At 43.3% G+C, this 16,042-nt stretch overlaps 1 protein-coding gene across 10 annotated transcripts in view; it reads left to right on the plus strand.

The window, feature by feature from the left end:
• Positions 1-16,042, plus strand: part of LOC106607646 (serine/threonine-protein kinase MRCK beta) — a 133,488-nt gene that overhangs the window by 37,482 nt on the left and 79,964 nt on the right. For 8 of the 10 annotated variants that reach the window (XR_001329245.3, XM_045720721.2, XM_045720720.2 and 5 more), the window contains 4 exons: positions 3,424-3,519; positions 4,639-4,787; positions 10,223-10,316; positions 15,567-15,767. Coding sequence is in view for 9 of the 10 variants with exons in the window: in XM_045720721.2 (XP_045576677.2) it covers positions 3,424-3,519; positions 4,639-4,787; positions 10,223-10,316; positions 15,567-15,767 (540 nt within the window). In the remaining variant the exon portion in view is untranslated. Of the gene's footprint in view, positions 1-3,423; positions 3,520-4,638; positions 4,788-9,867; positions 10,075-10,222; positions 10,317-10,420; positions 10,493-15,566; positions 15,768-16,042 lie in introns of those variants that run through there. The other 2 variants (XM_045720725.2, XM_045720724.2) reach the window with 2 other exon arrangements.

Here is a 16,042-nt window from a genome sequence, read left to right on the forward strand (position 1 = left end):
GGGTGGCATTTCTTTTGGGGGCCGCACAGCCCTCCATGTGCTCGCCAGAGGTAGCCTGACTGCCATTAGGTACCCGAGATGAGATCCTCAGACCCCTTGTGAGACCATATGCTGGTGCGGTTGGCCCTGGGTTCCTCCTAATGCAAGACAATGCTAGACCTCATGTGGCTGGAGTGTGTCAGCAGTTCCTGCAAGAGGAAGGCATTGATGCTATGGACTGGCCCGCCCGTTCCCCAGACCTGAATCCAATTGAGCACATCTGGGACATCATGTCTCGCTCCATCCACCAACGCCACGTTGCACCACAGACTGTCCAGGAGTTGGCGGATGCTTTAGTCCAGGTCTGGGAGGAGATCCCTCAGGAGACCATCCGCCACCTCATCAGGAGCACGCCCAGGCGTTGTAGGGAGGTCATACCGAGCCTCATTTTGACTTGTTTTAAGGACATTACATCAAAGTTGGATCAGCCTGTAGTGTGGTTTTCCACTTTAATTTTGAGTGTGACTCCAAATCCAGACCTCCATGGGTTGATAAATTGGATTTCCATTGATTATTTTTCGTTTGATTTTGTATTTCATTCATTCAGATCTAGGATGTGTTATTTTAGTGTTCCCTCTATTTTTTTGAGCAATGTATATAAAATGGCAAACATTTCTAAAAACTGGTTTTGGCTTTGTCATAATGGGGTATTGTGTGCAGTTTGATTAAAATGTGTATCCATTTTAGAATAAGACTATAACGTAACAATGTGGAAAAGGGAAGGGGTCTGAATACTTTCCTATTGCACCATGTATGATAAATCATTGCTAGCATTGGTTACAAACTGCCACTGCTACAATCTGCCAATAGCAATGCGTCAGCCATATGAGGGGAAGGTAGGCCTCGTTGAAGATGGCTATCTTAATTTACACCATATAAGTTAAAGGTAAATCTGAATAATCTCATGAAAAAAAGTGACTAAAATGACTGTGACTAAAACTAGATTAAAATAGTCAAGAGGTTTAGTCGACTGATAAGAACTAAAATTAAGAGGGATGAAATTACTAAAAGTGGACTAAAACTAAATCTAAAATACCTGACGAAATGTACTAGTTACAAATCCAGTTAGAACACAGTACATTGTTTGTCATAAGGTTTGGCCCTGGATTGTGACGTCAGTCTGGTAAAATACTGTAGATACAAACAGTTGTTTGAGTATGCCCATTGCCCAATAGGTTATTGCTATTTTGTTTATTATTTTCAGTTTAGGAATAGATTTAGTAAGCATCTGTATCTTTTTTTTAACGTAATGTTTTGCAATTGAAAATTATTGGCCAAGTTCAGGTTGTAAAGTAAGTAGCATTTCACGAGCCGGAACGGCTCTTAGGAGCAGGAGCCTATCTCCTGTTTCTGTAGCGTGAGGCAGCGTGACGTAGAAGTACACCCTCTGGACGGGATGCTAGTCTGTTGCAGGTCCTTGCCCCTAATCCACCTCTTTAATGCTTAGTGCCAAACAGAGACTCATAGGCTCCCATTTTTAGTATTTGGTATGACTTTGCCGGGTTTCAAACTCCCAACCTTCCAATCTCAGGCGGACACTCAAACCACAAAGGCACCGAGTTGGTACATTTATGTAGTACCTTCAATGTAAAAAAAAAGAAGAAAAAAAAGTATTATTTGTTGGCATTTAGCATGCCCAATTAGTGAACTATTTTGATAATATGGACAAAATGGACCTATTAGGGCATTAAACACTGAGTGTACAAAGCATTAGCAACACCTGCTCTTTACATGACATAGACTGGCCAGGTGAATTCAGGTGAAAGCTATGCTCCCTTATTGATATCACTTGTTTAATCCACTTCAATCAGTATAGAGATGGATTTTTAAGCCTTGGGACAATCAAGACATGCATTTGTGTGTGTGTGTGTGCGCCATTCAGAGGGTGAATGGGCATGACAAACACCTTGTTCAGTCCATGCTCCGACGAATTTAGGCTGTTCTGAGGGCAAAAGGGTGTGCAAAACAATATTAGGGAGGCGTACATGCGGAGTGTCTTTTAGATGCATTTCAAATTTTGCACACAAAGTAGGTTTGCAAAATTCCCAGAAGCTTTGCTAAAGTTCCCACGTTTTTCCAGAGAACCTGTTTGGAGGATTTTTGGAAATGTGGGAATAGCAAACAGCACTGAACATACCGGTAATCCTGTTTACCCCCATGACATCAGTCTTGACATGTAATAGGGTGCATGAGTGAGAGCAAGCAAGTGGGGGATCTATGAATGACCATTTGTGTGTGAGGGAAATTGTGAGAAAGAGACTGCTCGAGTGAGAGTATGAGTACGGGAACTTAGTGACTGAGAGGAGGAGGGTTAAATATGTGGTTTTTAGTGACTGAGCGGAGGAGGGTTCAAAGATGTGGTTTTTAGTGACTGAGCGCAGGAGGGTTCAAAGATGTGGTTTTTAGTGACTGAGAGGAGGAGAGTTAAAGATGTGGATCAAATCAAAGTGTATTTGTCACGTGCGCCAAATACAACAGGTGTAGACCTTGCAGTGAAATGCTTACTTACAGGCGCTAACCAATAGTGCAAAAAAGGCATTAGGTGAATAGGTAGGTAAAGAAATAAAACAACAGTAAAAAGACAGGCTATATACAGTAGCGAGGCTACATACAGACACCGGTTAGTCAGGCAGATTGAGGTAGTATGTACATGTAGATATGGTTAAAGTGATACTGCATATATGATGAACAGAAAGTAGCAGTAGTGTAAAAGAGGGGGTTGGCGGGTGGTGGGTGGCGGGACACAATTCAGATATCCCGGTTAGCCAATGTGCAGGGGCACTGGTTGGTCAGGCCAATTGAGGTAGTATGTACATGAATGTATAGTTAAACTGACTATGCATATATGATAAACAGAGAGTAGCAGCAGCGTAAAAGAGGGGTCGTGGGGGGGGGGGCACAGTGCAAATAATCTGGGTAGCCCTTTGATTACCTGTTCAGGAGTCTTATGGCTTGGGGATAACAACTGTTGAGAAGCCTTTTTGTCCTGGACTTGGCACTCCGGTACCGCTTGCCATGCGGTAGTAGAGAGAACAGTCTATGACTGGGGTGGCTGGGGTCTTTGACAATTTTTAGAGCCTTCTTCTGACACCGCCTGGTGTAGAGGTCCTGGATGGGTCAAAGATGTGGTTTTTAGTGACTGAGAGGAGGATGGTTCAAAGATGTGGTTTTTAGTGACTGAGAGGAGGATGGTTCAAAGATGTGGTTTTTCAAGAATTCCTCAGACTGACCTGTATGAACTTGACCTTTTTTAAAATAGTATTTTACTGTTTTCCAATTCTCTGTTGATCCACATTTGTGTGTGTGTGTATTGCGCGCCTGTGTGTGCACGCAACTAGGGAATATGTCATAGCTGACCCCTCGATGTCATTGTTTCCTACACAGACGGCGTGTTTCCGCGAGGAGAGAAACGTTCTAGTGAACGGAGACGGTCAGTGGATCACCACCCTCCACTACGCCTTCCAGGACGACAACTTCCTGGTAACAGCTTTACACACACACACGCACACATTATGTTCTTCTATCCTCGTGAGGACCTAAAGTATATTTTCATTCAAAATCCTGTTTTCCTTAACCCCAAACCCTTACCCTAACTCCTAAACCTTACCACTAAACCCTTACCCTAATTGTAACGCTGAACCTAAAATAGCCTTTGTCCTCATGGGGATGTGGGAAATATCCTTGTGGGGACATTTGGGGATTTTTAGGTCCCCACAAGGATAAAAGAACCAACACACACACACTTGTGTATACTCTGTCTGGGTGTGTAGTATCTGTGTGTGTTTATGTATACAGTGCATTCTGAAAGTATTCAGACCCCTTGACTTTTTCCATATTTTGTTACATTACAGCCTCATTCTAAAATGGATTAAATGCATTTTTTTATGATTAAATATTAAAAACAGAAATACCTTATTTACAGAAGTATTCAGACCCTTTTGCTATGAGACTCGCAATTGAGCTCAGGTGCATCCTGTTTTCATTCATACCTAAGAAGACTCGAGGCTGTAATCGCTGCCAAAGATGTTTCAACAAAGTACTAGGTAAAGGGTCTGGATGCTTATGCGAATGTGAAATTTCAGTTTTTTTATTTGAATAAATTTGCTATAATTTCTAAAATCAATTTTTTGCTTTGCCATTATCTCTGCAATACCTGGTGATGGACTGCTGTGTGTGTGTGTGTGTGTGTACACTGTAACCCATACCCTGTCTCTCCTCTGTAGTACCTGGTGATGGACTACTGTGTGTGTGTGAACACAATATAACCCGTCTCTCCTCTGTAGTACCTGGTGATGGACCACTGTGTGTGTGTGAACACAATATAACCCGTCTCTCCTCTGTAGTACCTGGTGATGGACCACTGTGTGTGTGTGAACACAATATAACCCGTCTCTCCTCTGTAGTACCTGGTGATGGACCACTGTGTGTGTGTGTGGTGTGTGTGTGTGTGTGTGTGTGTGTGTGTGTGTGTGTGTGTGTGTGTGTGTGTGTGTGTGTGTGTGTGAACACAATATAACCCGTCTCTCCTCTGTAGTACCTGGTGATGGACCGCTGTGTGTGTGAACACAATATAACCCATACCCCATCTCTCCTCTGTAGTACCTGGTGATGGACTACTATGTGGGTGGTGACCTCTTGACCCTGCTCAGTAAGTTCGAGGACCGTCTCCCAGAGGACATGTCCAAGTTTTATGTGGCCGAGATGGTGCTGGCCATCCACTCTATACACCAACAACACTACGTACACAGGTAAGAGGGATGTGTGTGTGTCAGTGTATCTGTGACCGATTATATAGAAAGGCAGATCTCGCTCTGGAAGTGTTTGAAGAAAGTTGTGTGTGGATGTGAATCTGTAACAGGTACAGAGTAGGCAGAGCTCTCTCTGAGAGGGAACTGAGTGTGGAAGTGCTGAAGTGTGTGTGTGTGTGTGAGGGGGTCTCTCCCCACATGACTGGCCCCGTACCTGATGCCAGGGATATGTCTGGTTGTGGGATATGGAAGAGTCTTTTCCTGGAAGCAATGCCCCCTGGGCAATGGAGTCCTGGCCAGCCATCCTGCGCTGCTCCTTCCTTCCTGCCCGACCCACAGACAGAGGCTGCTCTCCCATTCTTTATTACTCTACCCTTCTCCCCGAAGTGTGCACTTGTTCACTCCCCCTCATGGATTTAAAAAGGAAAGAAGGGACTTATTTGATGATTGTGCTGAAAAACTCCCTGTAAGCCCCATGCTTACACAAACCTATTCCCCCTCAGGAGTCTTAAAGTGTTTGGCATGGATCCTCAAAAGATTTTACAGCTGCACTATCGAGAGCATCCTGATGGGTTGCATCACTGCCTGGTATGGCAACTGCTCAGCCTCAGACTGCAAGGCACTACAGAGGGTACCACTAGGCTACCTGCCGCCCCAGTGTGGGTGTGTGTGCGCGCATACGGCCCAGTACATCACCGGGACCAAGCTTCCTGCCATCCAGGTCCTCTATACCAGGTGGTGTCAGAGGAAGGCCCTAAAAATCATCAAATACTCCAGCCACCCTAGTCATAGATTGTTCTCTGCCAGCGCACGGCAAGTGGTACCGGAGCGCCAAGTCTAGGTCCAAGAGGCTTCTAAACAGCTTCTACACCCAAGCCATAAGACTCCTGAACTTCTAATCAAATGGCTACCCAGACTATTTGCATTTGATCTAATGCTTTGGAATCTGTAAGGAGGACTGAACGGGGAGGGAATTTGACCACAGCCAGAGAGAGGAAGGGTCTGGTACCATTTTGACTTGTAGTCCTTTTCCCTTAGCCCCTACCCATCTGAATGGGATAGGTAGGTGTAATCGCCCACAATGTGGGCTTTCCAATTGGGCTAAGTGGAGCCTTCTGCATATTGGTTTTCCCCCTATGGCATCCTTTCAGATTTGGGAACACCGGAGGGGCCAAGGGCCAAAATGGAACGGGCCGTATTAGACTGATGTACTGCAGTGAGATAGAGGGGGAAACTGAGGGAGAGGGACAAGATTAATCAACAGAGGGAGGGAGGGAAAGAGATGGAGGGTGGGATAGAAGGGGAACGATGGGAGAGGGAGAGAGATGAAGTGTGAGAGAGAGGGAGCAACAGAACGAGAGAATGAAGGTGTTGGTTGAAGCCTACTTTCTCTCTGTCACACACACACTCCGACACACTCCGACACACACACACACACACACACACACACACACACACACACACACACACACACTAGAGCTGGGACTATAAACCGAAAATGATTCACTGACTTTATCGATTAGTTATTGCAGGCATTTTGCTGATATCATTCGTTGCGATAAGTAGCCTATACTAGAGAAATGTGAAGTTTGAAATGAAATACGTTTGCGAATATGAGTGATTGTTAACCCTTTACACTCGTACCTGTACACGGGTTGAAAATGGCAGATATGTGCTTAAATTGGAACGTAGAGGCTGTACAGTAATTGTCAGAGCTCTGGCTCTGCGCTTCACGGTGCGGTATGGGTTTTGACTGACAACCGTTTTGAATTTGAGCACCACGTGTGACAGGAAGTTGTCCCCATCCCTCCCTGTAGGGCAACTTTTGCATTTTTTTGTTGTTGTCTGAGTGTGGGAAATGCTGATGACTCAATGTATTTTGAAAGATGAGACTTTGAAGATTCTAATAAATAACCTCTGATGTCATGAAAGCGAGTTCAAATATGTATTTCACATTTCCAAATCATAAATCTCCTTTTGTATACAGTGTAAATGTTTATGATCACTATGTTCGATGCACAGTTACAGGATTACCTGGCGTCATACCCTAGATTGTTCTGAACAGAATTATTGCGAAGAAAATTTGCCACGGCACACACACCTGAATGCACTCATGACTCCTTTCTCTCCGCACCGACATTACGATCTGGTTCTCTGAATTGCCTTGTGAAAGCCTAACACTGTAAGATCGTATTTTATGACTTAGCGAGTCATGTTGGCAATAGAATAAGCTTTAAAATCATGGCCACCTGAACCAGGGTACGATTTATAATGGACCGTTTTTGGATTGCGTAAACAACAACAGCAATTGTGTGATTGCAGGGATGTGTTCCAAGGGAAACAACTGCAAGTGTGCTTGCTCTTAACGGCAAAGCAAGGAGAGCTCAAAAAGTAGTTTCTAGTTGACTTTTCGTCAAGTCATAAAAGTAAATTGAAATTACTTGGGGTCTGTGCCCACTTTGGAGAGGTGTGTGGCCACTTAGAGACACCAGTTAGTCCTCTCACTCAAACCCTTGTAATGTTTTGGTCCTATGTTGCATCTACAGTTGAAGTCGGAAGCTTACATACACTTAGGTTGGAGTCATTAAAACTCGTTTTTCAACCACTCCACAAATTTCTTGTTAATGAACTATAGTTTTGGCAAGTCTGTTAGGACATCTACTTTGCATGACACAAGTCATTTTTCCAACAATTGTTTCCAGACAGATTATTTCACTTATAATTCACTGTATCACAATTCCAGTGGGTCAGAAGTTTACATACACTAAGTTGACTGTGCCTTTAAACAGCTGGGAAAATTCCAGAAAATGATGTCATGGCTTTAGAAGCTTCTGATAGGCTAATTGACATCATTTGAGTCAATTGGAGGTGTACCTGTGGATGTATTTCAAGGCCTACCTTCAAACTCAGTGCCTACCTTCAAACTCAGTGCCTCTTTGCTTGACATCATGGGAAAATCAAAAGAAATCAGCCAAGACCTCAAAGAAAATTGTAAACCTCCACAAGTCTGGTTCATCCTTGGGAGCAATTGCCAAACGCCTGAAGGTACTACAATAATACGCTAGTATAAACACCATGGGACCACGCAGCCGTCATACCGCTCAGGAAGGAGACGCGTTCCGTCTCCTAGAGATGAACGTACTTTGGTGCAATAAAGTGCAAATCAATCCCAGAACAACAGCAAAGGACCTTGTGAAGATGCTGGAGGAAACAGGTACAAATGTATCTATATCCACAGTAAAACGAGTCCTATATTGACATAACCTGAAAGGCCGCTCGGCAAGGAAGAAGCCACTCCTCCAAAACCACCATCAAAAAGCCAGACTACGGTTTGCAAGTGCACATTGGGACAAAGATCGTACTTTTTGGAGAAATGTCCTCTGGTCTGATAAAAAAAAAAAAAACGTTTTGGCCATAATGACCATCGTTATATTTGGAGGAAAAGGGGAGGCTTGCAAGCCGAAGAACACCATCCCAACCGTGTAGCACGGGGGTGGCAGTATCATGTTGTGGGGGTGCTTTGCTGCAGGGGGAACTGGTGCACTTCCCAAAATAGATGGCATCATGAGGGAACGAAATTATGTGGATATATTGAAGCAACATCTCAAGACATGTAGTTAAAGCTTGGTGGCAAATGTGTCTTCCAGATGGACAATGACCCCAAGCGTACTTCCAAAGTTGTGGCAAAATGGCTTAAGGACAACAAAGTCAAGGTATTTGAGTGGCCATCACAAAGCCCTGCCCTCATTCCCATAGAAAATGTGTGAGCAGAACTGGAAAAAGTGTGTGTGAGCAAGGAGGCCTACAAACCTGACTCCGTTACACCAGCTCTGTCAGGAGGAATGGGCCAAAATTAACCCAACTTATTGTGGGAAGCTTGTGGAAGTCTACCTGAAACGTTTGACCCAAGTTAACCAATTGAAAGGCAATGCTACCAAATGCTGAGTGTATGCAAACTTCTGACCCACTGGGAATGTGATGAAAGAAATTTAAAGCTGAAATAAATCATTCTCTCTACTATTATTCTGACATTTCACATTCTTAAAATAAAGTGGTGATCCTAACTGACCTAAGACAGGGAATTTTTACTAGGATTAAATGTCAGGAATTGTGAAAAACTGAGTTTAAATGCATTTGGCTAAGGTGTATGTAAACTTCAACTGTGTGATATATATATATATCTCTATATCTCAGGGATGATCAATGGAAACAGGATGCACTTGAGCTCAATTTAGTCTCATAACAAAGTGGCTGTATATATATATATATGTATATATATATATATATATACAGCCACTTTGTTATGAGACTAAATTGAGCTCAAGTGCATCCTGTTTCCATTGATCATCCCTGAGATGTTTCTACAACTTGATTGGGGTCCACCTGTGGTAAATTCAATTGATTGGACATTATTTGGAAGGCACACAGCTGTCAATATAAGGTCCAACAGTTGTCAGTGCATGTCAGAAGAGAAACCAAGCTATGAAGTCGAAGGAATTGTCCGTAGAGCTCAGACAGTATAGTGTCAAGGCACAGATCTGGGGAAAGGTACAAAAATGTTTTTTGCAGCATTGAAGGGCCCCAAGAACGCAGTGGCCTCCATCATTCTTAAATGGAAGAAGTTGGGAACCACCGACTTCAACTGATTCCCACATTTTCCAGGAATATTCTTATCATGTTACTAAATGTATCCGCAGTATTTTCAGGTTTCGTTATCAACAAATGCGGTGAAAAGTACTGTAAAATGTCACACAAAATAAGCAGTGGTAATGTTTGGATTCAGTCTTGTCAGGTGTAAAGGGTTAATGGGACAATTGATGGCTACAACCATCATAGTAGTTGTTTAAAGGATAAAAGAACTGTGAAAATAAAGGAGCCATGGTAGATTGCTTTAGTGCACTGATTGACAAACACACCACCTTACACTTTGTTTGTTCTCTACTCTAATGGTTGTGTGTGGATGCTTCGGTTTGTGGGAGAGAGAGAGGGAATGAGTATCTGTAAAGAGAAATGTATGAACAAAGGTGTGTGTGTGTGTGTGTTAGTTTGCGTTGGGATGTTTGTGTTTAGGTGTTCATGCCGTTCCCACTGTGCCCAGCATGGTGCCAGGATTAGTAAAACAGAGGGCACTGCCATGGAGCGGGAATAGAGGGGGAACGGGGGAGAGAGAGAGAGGGACGGTGGATGAACAATGGCGAGTTGTTCAGCTCAGACAGCCACCCGGGAGAGAAATGTTGAGGGGAGGGTGTGTGTATTGAGCCGTACATTTTATCCGATGCACTTTAAGGTAATCTTTAAGACAATGTCACAATTATATACAGGGCTATATATCGGTGGAGAGGAGACATGGCCAATCCGAACCATTTGTCTCTCTCTACCTCTCTACCGCTCTCTCTCTCTACCTCTCTACCTCACTCTACCTCCTCCTCCTCCAGAGATATCAAGCCAGACAACGTGCTGCTAGACATGAATGGCCACATCCGGTTGGCCGACTTTGGCTCCTGCCTGAAGATGATGCTGGACGGCACGGTCAGTCAGACACACACACACACACACACACACACACACACACACACACACACACACAGATTTAGCCAATAAGTAAAATTGTTTAAAGTTGGAATCTGCCTTAGGGGGAAACCGCTCCACTGGCTGCCCCACCACCATTGTTTTTGATGCCGAGCTGAGGAGCTACGGACAGCATGGTAAAAAGAACACACTGAACAGCACTGGCACTGCAAACTGCTTCCAGAGGGAGATTGCCACTGCTAGGAAACAATACAGATCATCAGCTTCTCAGCGTACTCATGCTCTTCGTGGGACAGGTTTTTGAAAAAGTTGTTCAGGGCCTGGTCATCACGATCAAAATAGTACGCCATGGACAGGTAGACATATGAAGGGTACAGCTCCAGGTTGAGAGAGGATGGATGCATCACAGGGTCACCTACAGTGCAGTGCCCCTGGAGCAATGTAAACCTCTCTAGACCCATAGGACTTGAAGCCTCTCTTTCTCTAGACATACTAGCCCCTTAGCTCCAATAGACAGGAAAGCACTATTTTTTTACATTTTAGTCATTTAGCAGACGCTCTTATCCAGAGCGACTTACAGTAGTGAATGCATACATTTCATACAATTTCATACATTTTTTTCTGTGCTGGCCCCCCGTGGGAATCGAACCCACAACCCTGGTGTTGCAAACACCATGCTCTACCAACTGAGCTACAGGGAAGGCTGTAGCTCACTATGCTTCTACTACTGTATGTGTGTGTCACGTGTACACCTGTGACAATGACATAACCCCACAGGCTATGCCTCATCTTCAAAATACGTCACAAGCATAGAATGCAATATACAGAAGTTCAGGCTTTTTTTCTAACTGCCTGACACTGTTTCCCAAATGGCATCCTTTTCCATATAAAGTACACTGCTTTTGACCAGAGCCCTTATTCGTTTACTAGAAAGCATCACGTTCGGATGATGCATGCGCATCCCGGTACCAAAAAGCTCTGTAGCATGATAGCTTAACATTTAAAGTCGGGACCTTGACAAACTTAAGTGAGTGGGTGATGACCATGAAAACAAGCTTGACTGCCTCTGGCTTTATCTAGCTCTTTGTGATATTTTACCTTGCCTCGCTAACTTGCTAGGTAATCCATCCTCCTCTGACATATGCGATGATGAAGTTGCATGTGATTTGTATCCACTGCTTGGTAAACAGAGGTTTCTGATGATGAACTGCACTCGCTACTTTTCATGACGGGCTGGTAAATGGATCTATAGGGGATGTGGTGCTATTTAGCATGCAGACAGAGTGGTCAATAAGAGACTCTTACGCTTTAGTCAGGTCAATGAAGATGTCAATGAGGAGTGACTTACAGTAAATACTTCCAACCATAGAAATAGAATGACTAGAGATTACAATAGATTCTAATTATTTACATGCAACAAGGACCTGAACAGTCTTATATAGAACTAGTAGCAGAAGTAGAAGCCACATTCAAATGCAACAGTCTTGCAGAACTGTGCAGCAGCAGCACTCCGGGTGAAGTTTTCCCTAGGAACAGATCTAGGATCAGCTTTCCCTTCCCCCAATCTTAACCTTAACCATTTGTGGGGGGAAATGCATAACCGATGCACGATCAGCGTCTAGGGGCAGCTTCACCCTGCTGCAGCAGCAGCAACTTTAGACCGATGCGCACCAACGAGGACATATCTACAGAACAGTTTACACACAAACTGTTTCACACTCCACAGCAGCTAACATCATCACCCAGTTTTAGTAGATTAAAATGGTAATGGTGGCTATATAATCAGATTTAGGGGGCTTCACTTTAGTGTCTTTCACAGAACCTGATTAACTGACAACAAGAAATATGCTCAATTTGTGTTTAGCCAATAAGTAAAAATTATATTTTTAATCAGTGTTGTTTAAAGTTGGAATCTGCCTTAGGGGGAAACAGGGCCACCACCGTTGTTATTGTTGCCGAGCTGAGGAGCGTCACGCAGCATGGTAAAAATACCCTCCAAGGATGCTCAATCCTCTCCCCAAGCTTCCTCTGACTTTGCAGTTTCCTACATTTCCCACAAAGCCACTCAGGATTCTGCTCTCTGAGCAACTGGGCAGCACCATGCAATAGGAGAAATGTGATGGACCCTCTAAATTACACATTTCTCCATGTAAGAAGATAGGGGGAAAAAAAGGATCAATGGCTCATTCAAGAAAATACAATCTTCCTCTTTGACATCGGCCAGCATTGAAATCTGACATGTACGATAGACATTTTTGCGATCTAAAAGTCATCTTTCTATTAACTTCTGGTCTAGTGAGAGTGGCTTTATCACAATGCTATGTCATACCAGCTGTAAATCTTCCTGCGTGAACGGCAAGAGCTCATGAAAACATGAAATGACCCGGAGAATCTATAGAACATGCTCAGAGAAGCCCCAAAAATATCTATCATTTAAAATGGGTGAATCTTTCCTTGAAGGTCTGACTATATGCTTCTGGTCATTAAACTTCTTACACAAAGATTAACGACAGTCCAAGCCGTGTATGCAACGCCAAATTACCATTTGAACTTGATTAAAAATCAAAGTAGCTCAGGAGTAGGCTTAATCTGTCTAGGAATCAAGCTCTTAATTTTTTATTAAGATTTGTCTCCCTCTTAAAAACCTAGCATCTGTAAATGACTTGATATGCCGAGTGCCCTCAGAGTTCAACGGGTGTAAAATGGAAGGGTTGCATCCCAAATGGCACCCTATAGTGCCTTGCAAAAGTTTTCATCCCCCTTGGCGTTTTTACTATTTTGTTGCATTACAACCTGTAATTTAAATGGATTTTTTTTGGATTTCATGTAATGGACATGCACAAAATAGTCCAAATTGGTGACGTGAAATGAAAAAAATGACTTGTTTCAATAAATTCTAAAAAATAAAAACCGGAAAAGGGGTGTGTGCATATGTATACACCCCCTTTGCTATGAAGCCCCTTAATAAGATCTGGTCCAACCAATTACCTTCAGAAGTCACATGTGTTCACCAAAAGGCATGTAGGAGACTCCCCTAACATATGGAAGAAGGTACTCTGGTCAGATGAGACTACAATTGAGCTTTTTTGCCATCAAGGTAAATGCTATGTCTTAGGCAAACCCAACACCTCTCATCATCCCGAGAACACCATCCCCACAGTGAAGCATGATGGTGGTGGCAGCATCATGCTGTGGGGATGATTTTCATCGGCAGGGACTGGGAAACTGGTCAGAATTGAAGGAATGATGGATGGCGCTAAATACAGGGAAATTCTTGAGGGAAGCCTGTTAGTCTTCCAGAGACTTGAGACTGGGACGGAGGTTCACCTTCCAGCAGGTCAATGACCCTAAGCATACTGCTAAAGCAACACTCGAGTGGTTAAAGGGGAAACATTTCAATGTCTTGGAATGGCCTAGTCAAAGCCCAGACCTCAATCCAATTGAGAATCTGTGGTATGACTTAAGATTGTTGTACACCAGCGGAAGCCATCCAAGTTGAAGGAGCTGAAGCAGTTCTGCCTTGAAGAATGGGCAAAAATCCCAGTGGCTAGATGTGTCAAGCTTATAGAGACATACCCCAAGAGACACGCAGCTGTAATTGCTGCAAAAAGGTGGCTATACAAAGTATTGGCTTTTGGGGGGGTGAATAGTTATGCACGCTCAAGTTTTTCAATTTTTTATCTTCTTGTTTCACAATAAAAAGTATTTTGCATCTTCAAAGTGTTAGGCATGTTGTGTAAATCAAATGACACAAACCCCCCAAAAATTTATTTTAATTCCAGGTTGTAAGGCAACAAAATAGGAAAAATGTGAAGGGGGTGAATACTTTTGCAAGCCACTGTAGTCCACTACCTTTGACCAGGGCCCATAAGGCTCTTGTCAAAAGTAGTGAACTATATAGGGAATTAGTGTGCTGTTTGGGATGGAGACAAGGGCTCATAGTTCCTAATGTTTTTTATGACATGGTGTAAGGGAATTACAAGCGGTTAGCTGAGCGCTAACAGGCCAAGGTTTTATTGAACAATGTTTCAAAAATAAAGATTAAGATGGGCAAAAGAACAGTCTCTGGACAGAGGAACTCTGCCTAGAAGGCCAGCATCCTGGAGTCAGCTCTTCACTGTTGACATTGAGACTGGTGTTTTGCGGGTACTATTTAATGAAGCTGCCAGTTGAGGACTTGTGAGGTGTCTGTTTCTCAAACTAGACACTCTAATGTACTTGTCCTCTTGCTCAATTGTGCACCGGGGCCTCCCACTCTTTCTATTCTGGTTAGGGCCAGTTTGCGCTGTTCTGTGAAGGGAGTAGTACACAGCGTTGTACGAGATCTTCAGTTTCTTGGCAATTTCTCGTATGGAATAACCTTCATTTCTCAGAACAAGAATAGACTGACGAGTTTCAGAAGAAAGTTATTTTGTTTCTGGACATTTTGAGCCTGTAGTCGAATCCACAAATGCTCATGCTCCAGATACTCAACTAGTATCAACTTGCTTCTTCGGACAACAGTTTTCAGCTGTGCTAACATAATTGCAAAAGGGTTTTCTAATGATCAATTAGCCTTTTTAAAATGATAACTTGGATTAGCTAACACAACGTGCCATTGGAACACAGGAGTGATGGTTGCTGATAATGGGCCTCTGTACGCCTATGTAGATATTCCATAAAAAATCTGCTGTTTCCAGCTACAATAGTCATTTACAACATTAACAATGTCTACACTGTATTTCTGATCAATTTGATGTTGTTTTAGTGGACAAAAAAACAAGGACATTTCTAAGTGACCTCAAACTTTTGAAAGGTTGTGTACATATTACCTCAACTAACCATTGCCCCCGCACATTGACTCTGTATTTCAAAAAAATATATATTTACTTCTTAAAGCATTGTTGGTTAAGGGCTTGTAAGTAAGCATTTCACTGTAAGGTCTACACCTGTTGTATTCGGAGCATGTAACAGAAAAATTTGATTTGCTTTTAAATGTTTCTAATATTTAAATGTTCAAACTTGATGAGGTGCTTGAAGGCCATAGTGGGTTTTTCAAGTAGTATTTGAACCGTCATATCAGAGCCAACTCAAACTGGATTTTTAACACTTGAATAGGGTCTCATTATACACACACAAACCTCTGATTTCATCACAGCAGGACCTCTTTACAAGTACAATGTTAAATCGTGCTTCTCTGACAACCCTTCAATTCCACCCCTCATTTGTAGTTCCCAACCTCTCTCCCCCCTCTTTCCTATCCTATTCCAGGTAAAGTCGTCTGTGGCTGTTGGCACTCCGGACTACATTTCCCCTGAGATCCTGCAGGCCATGGAGGACGGCATGGGGAAGTACGGCCCAGAGTGCGACTGGTGGTCGCTGGGGGTCTGTATGTATGAAATGCTCTACGGGGAGACGCCCTTCTATGCAGAGTCACTGGTGGAGACCTATGGCAAGATCATGAACCACGAGGTAAACTTGAGGAAACTGGCTGACATTTTTTTTGAAAAGTTCAGTTTGTTGCGACAATGTGGTGAGGTGAAGCTGAAAGCGGGCCTTGAAAGTCTATGCTTTCACACATTTGTGTCCATTCCTGAAAACAAGGAAAGGATGCTGTGCAAGAGAATTGGGTCACAGGTATGGGTAGGGAAATCTGGTCTTAGATCTGTGTTTAAGGACCAGCATGTTGCCTACCTCTGAGGCAGGACAAAGTGAGGGGGCCCTAGTGACAAGCTTGCAACAATATA

Source organism: Salmo salar, chromosome 06 (assembly GCF_965601325.2).
Source record: "Salmo salar chromosome 06, fSalSal1, whole genome shotgun sequence".
NCBI classification, from domain to species: domain Eukaryota; kingdom Metazoa; phylum Chordata; class Actinopteri; order Salmoniformes; family Salmonidae; genus Salmo; species Salmo salar.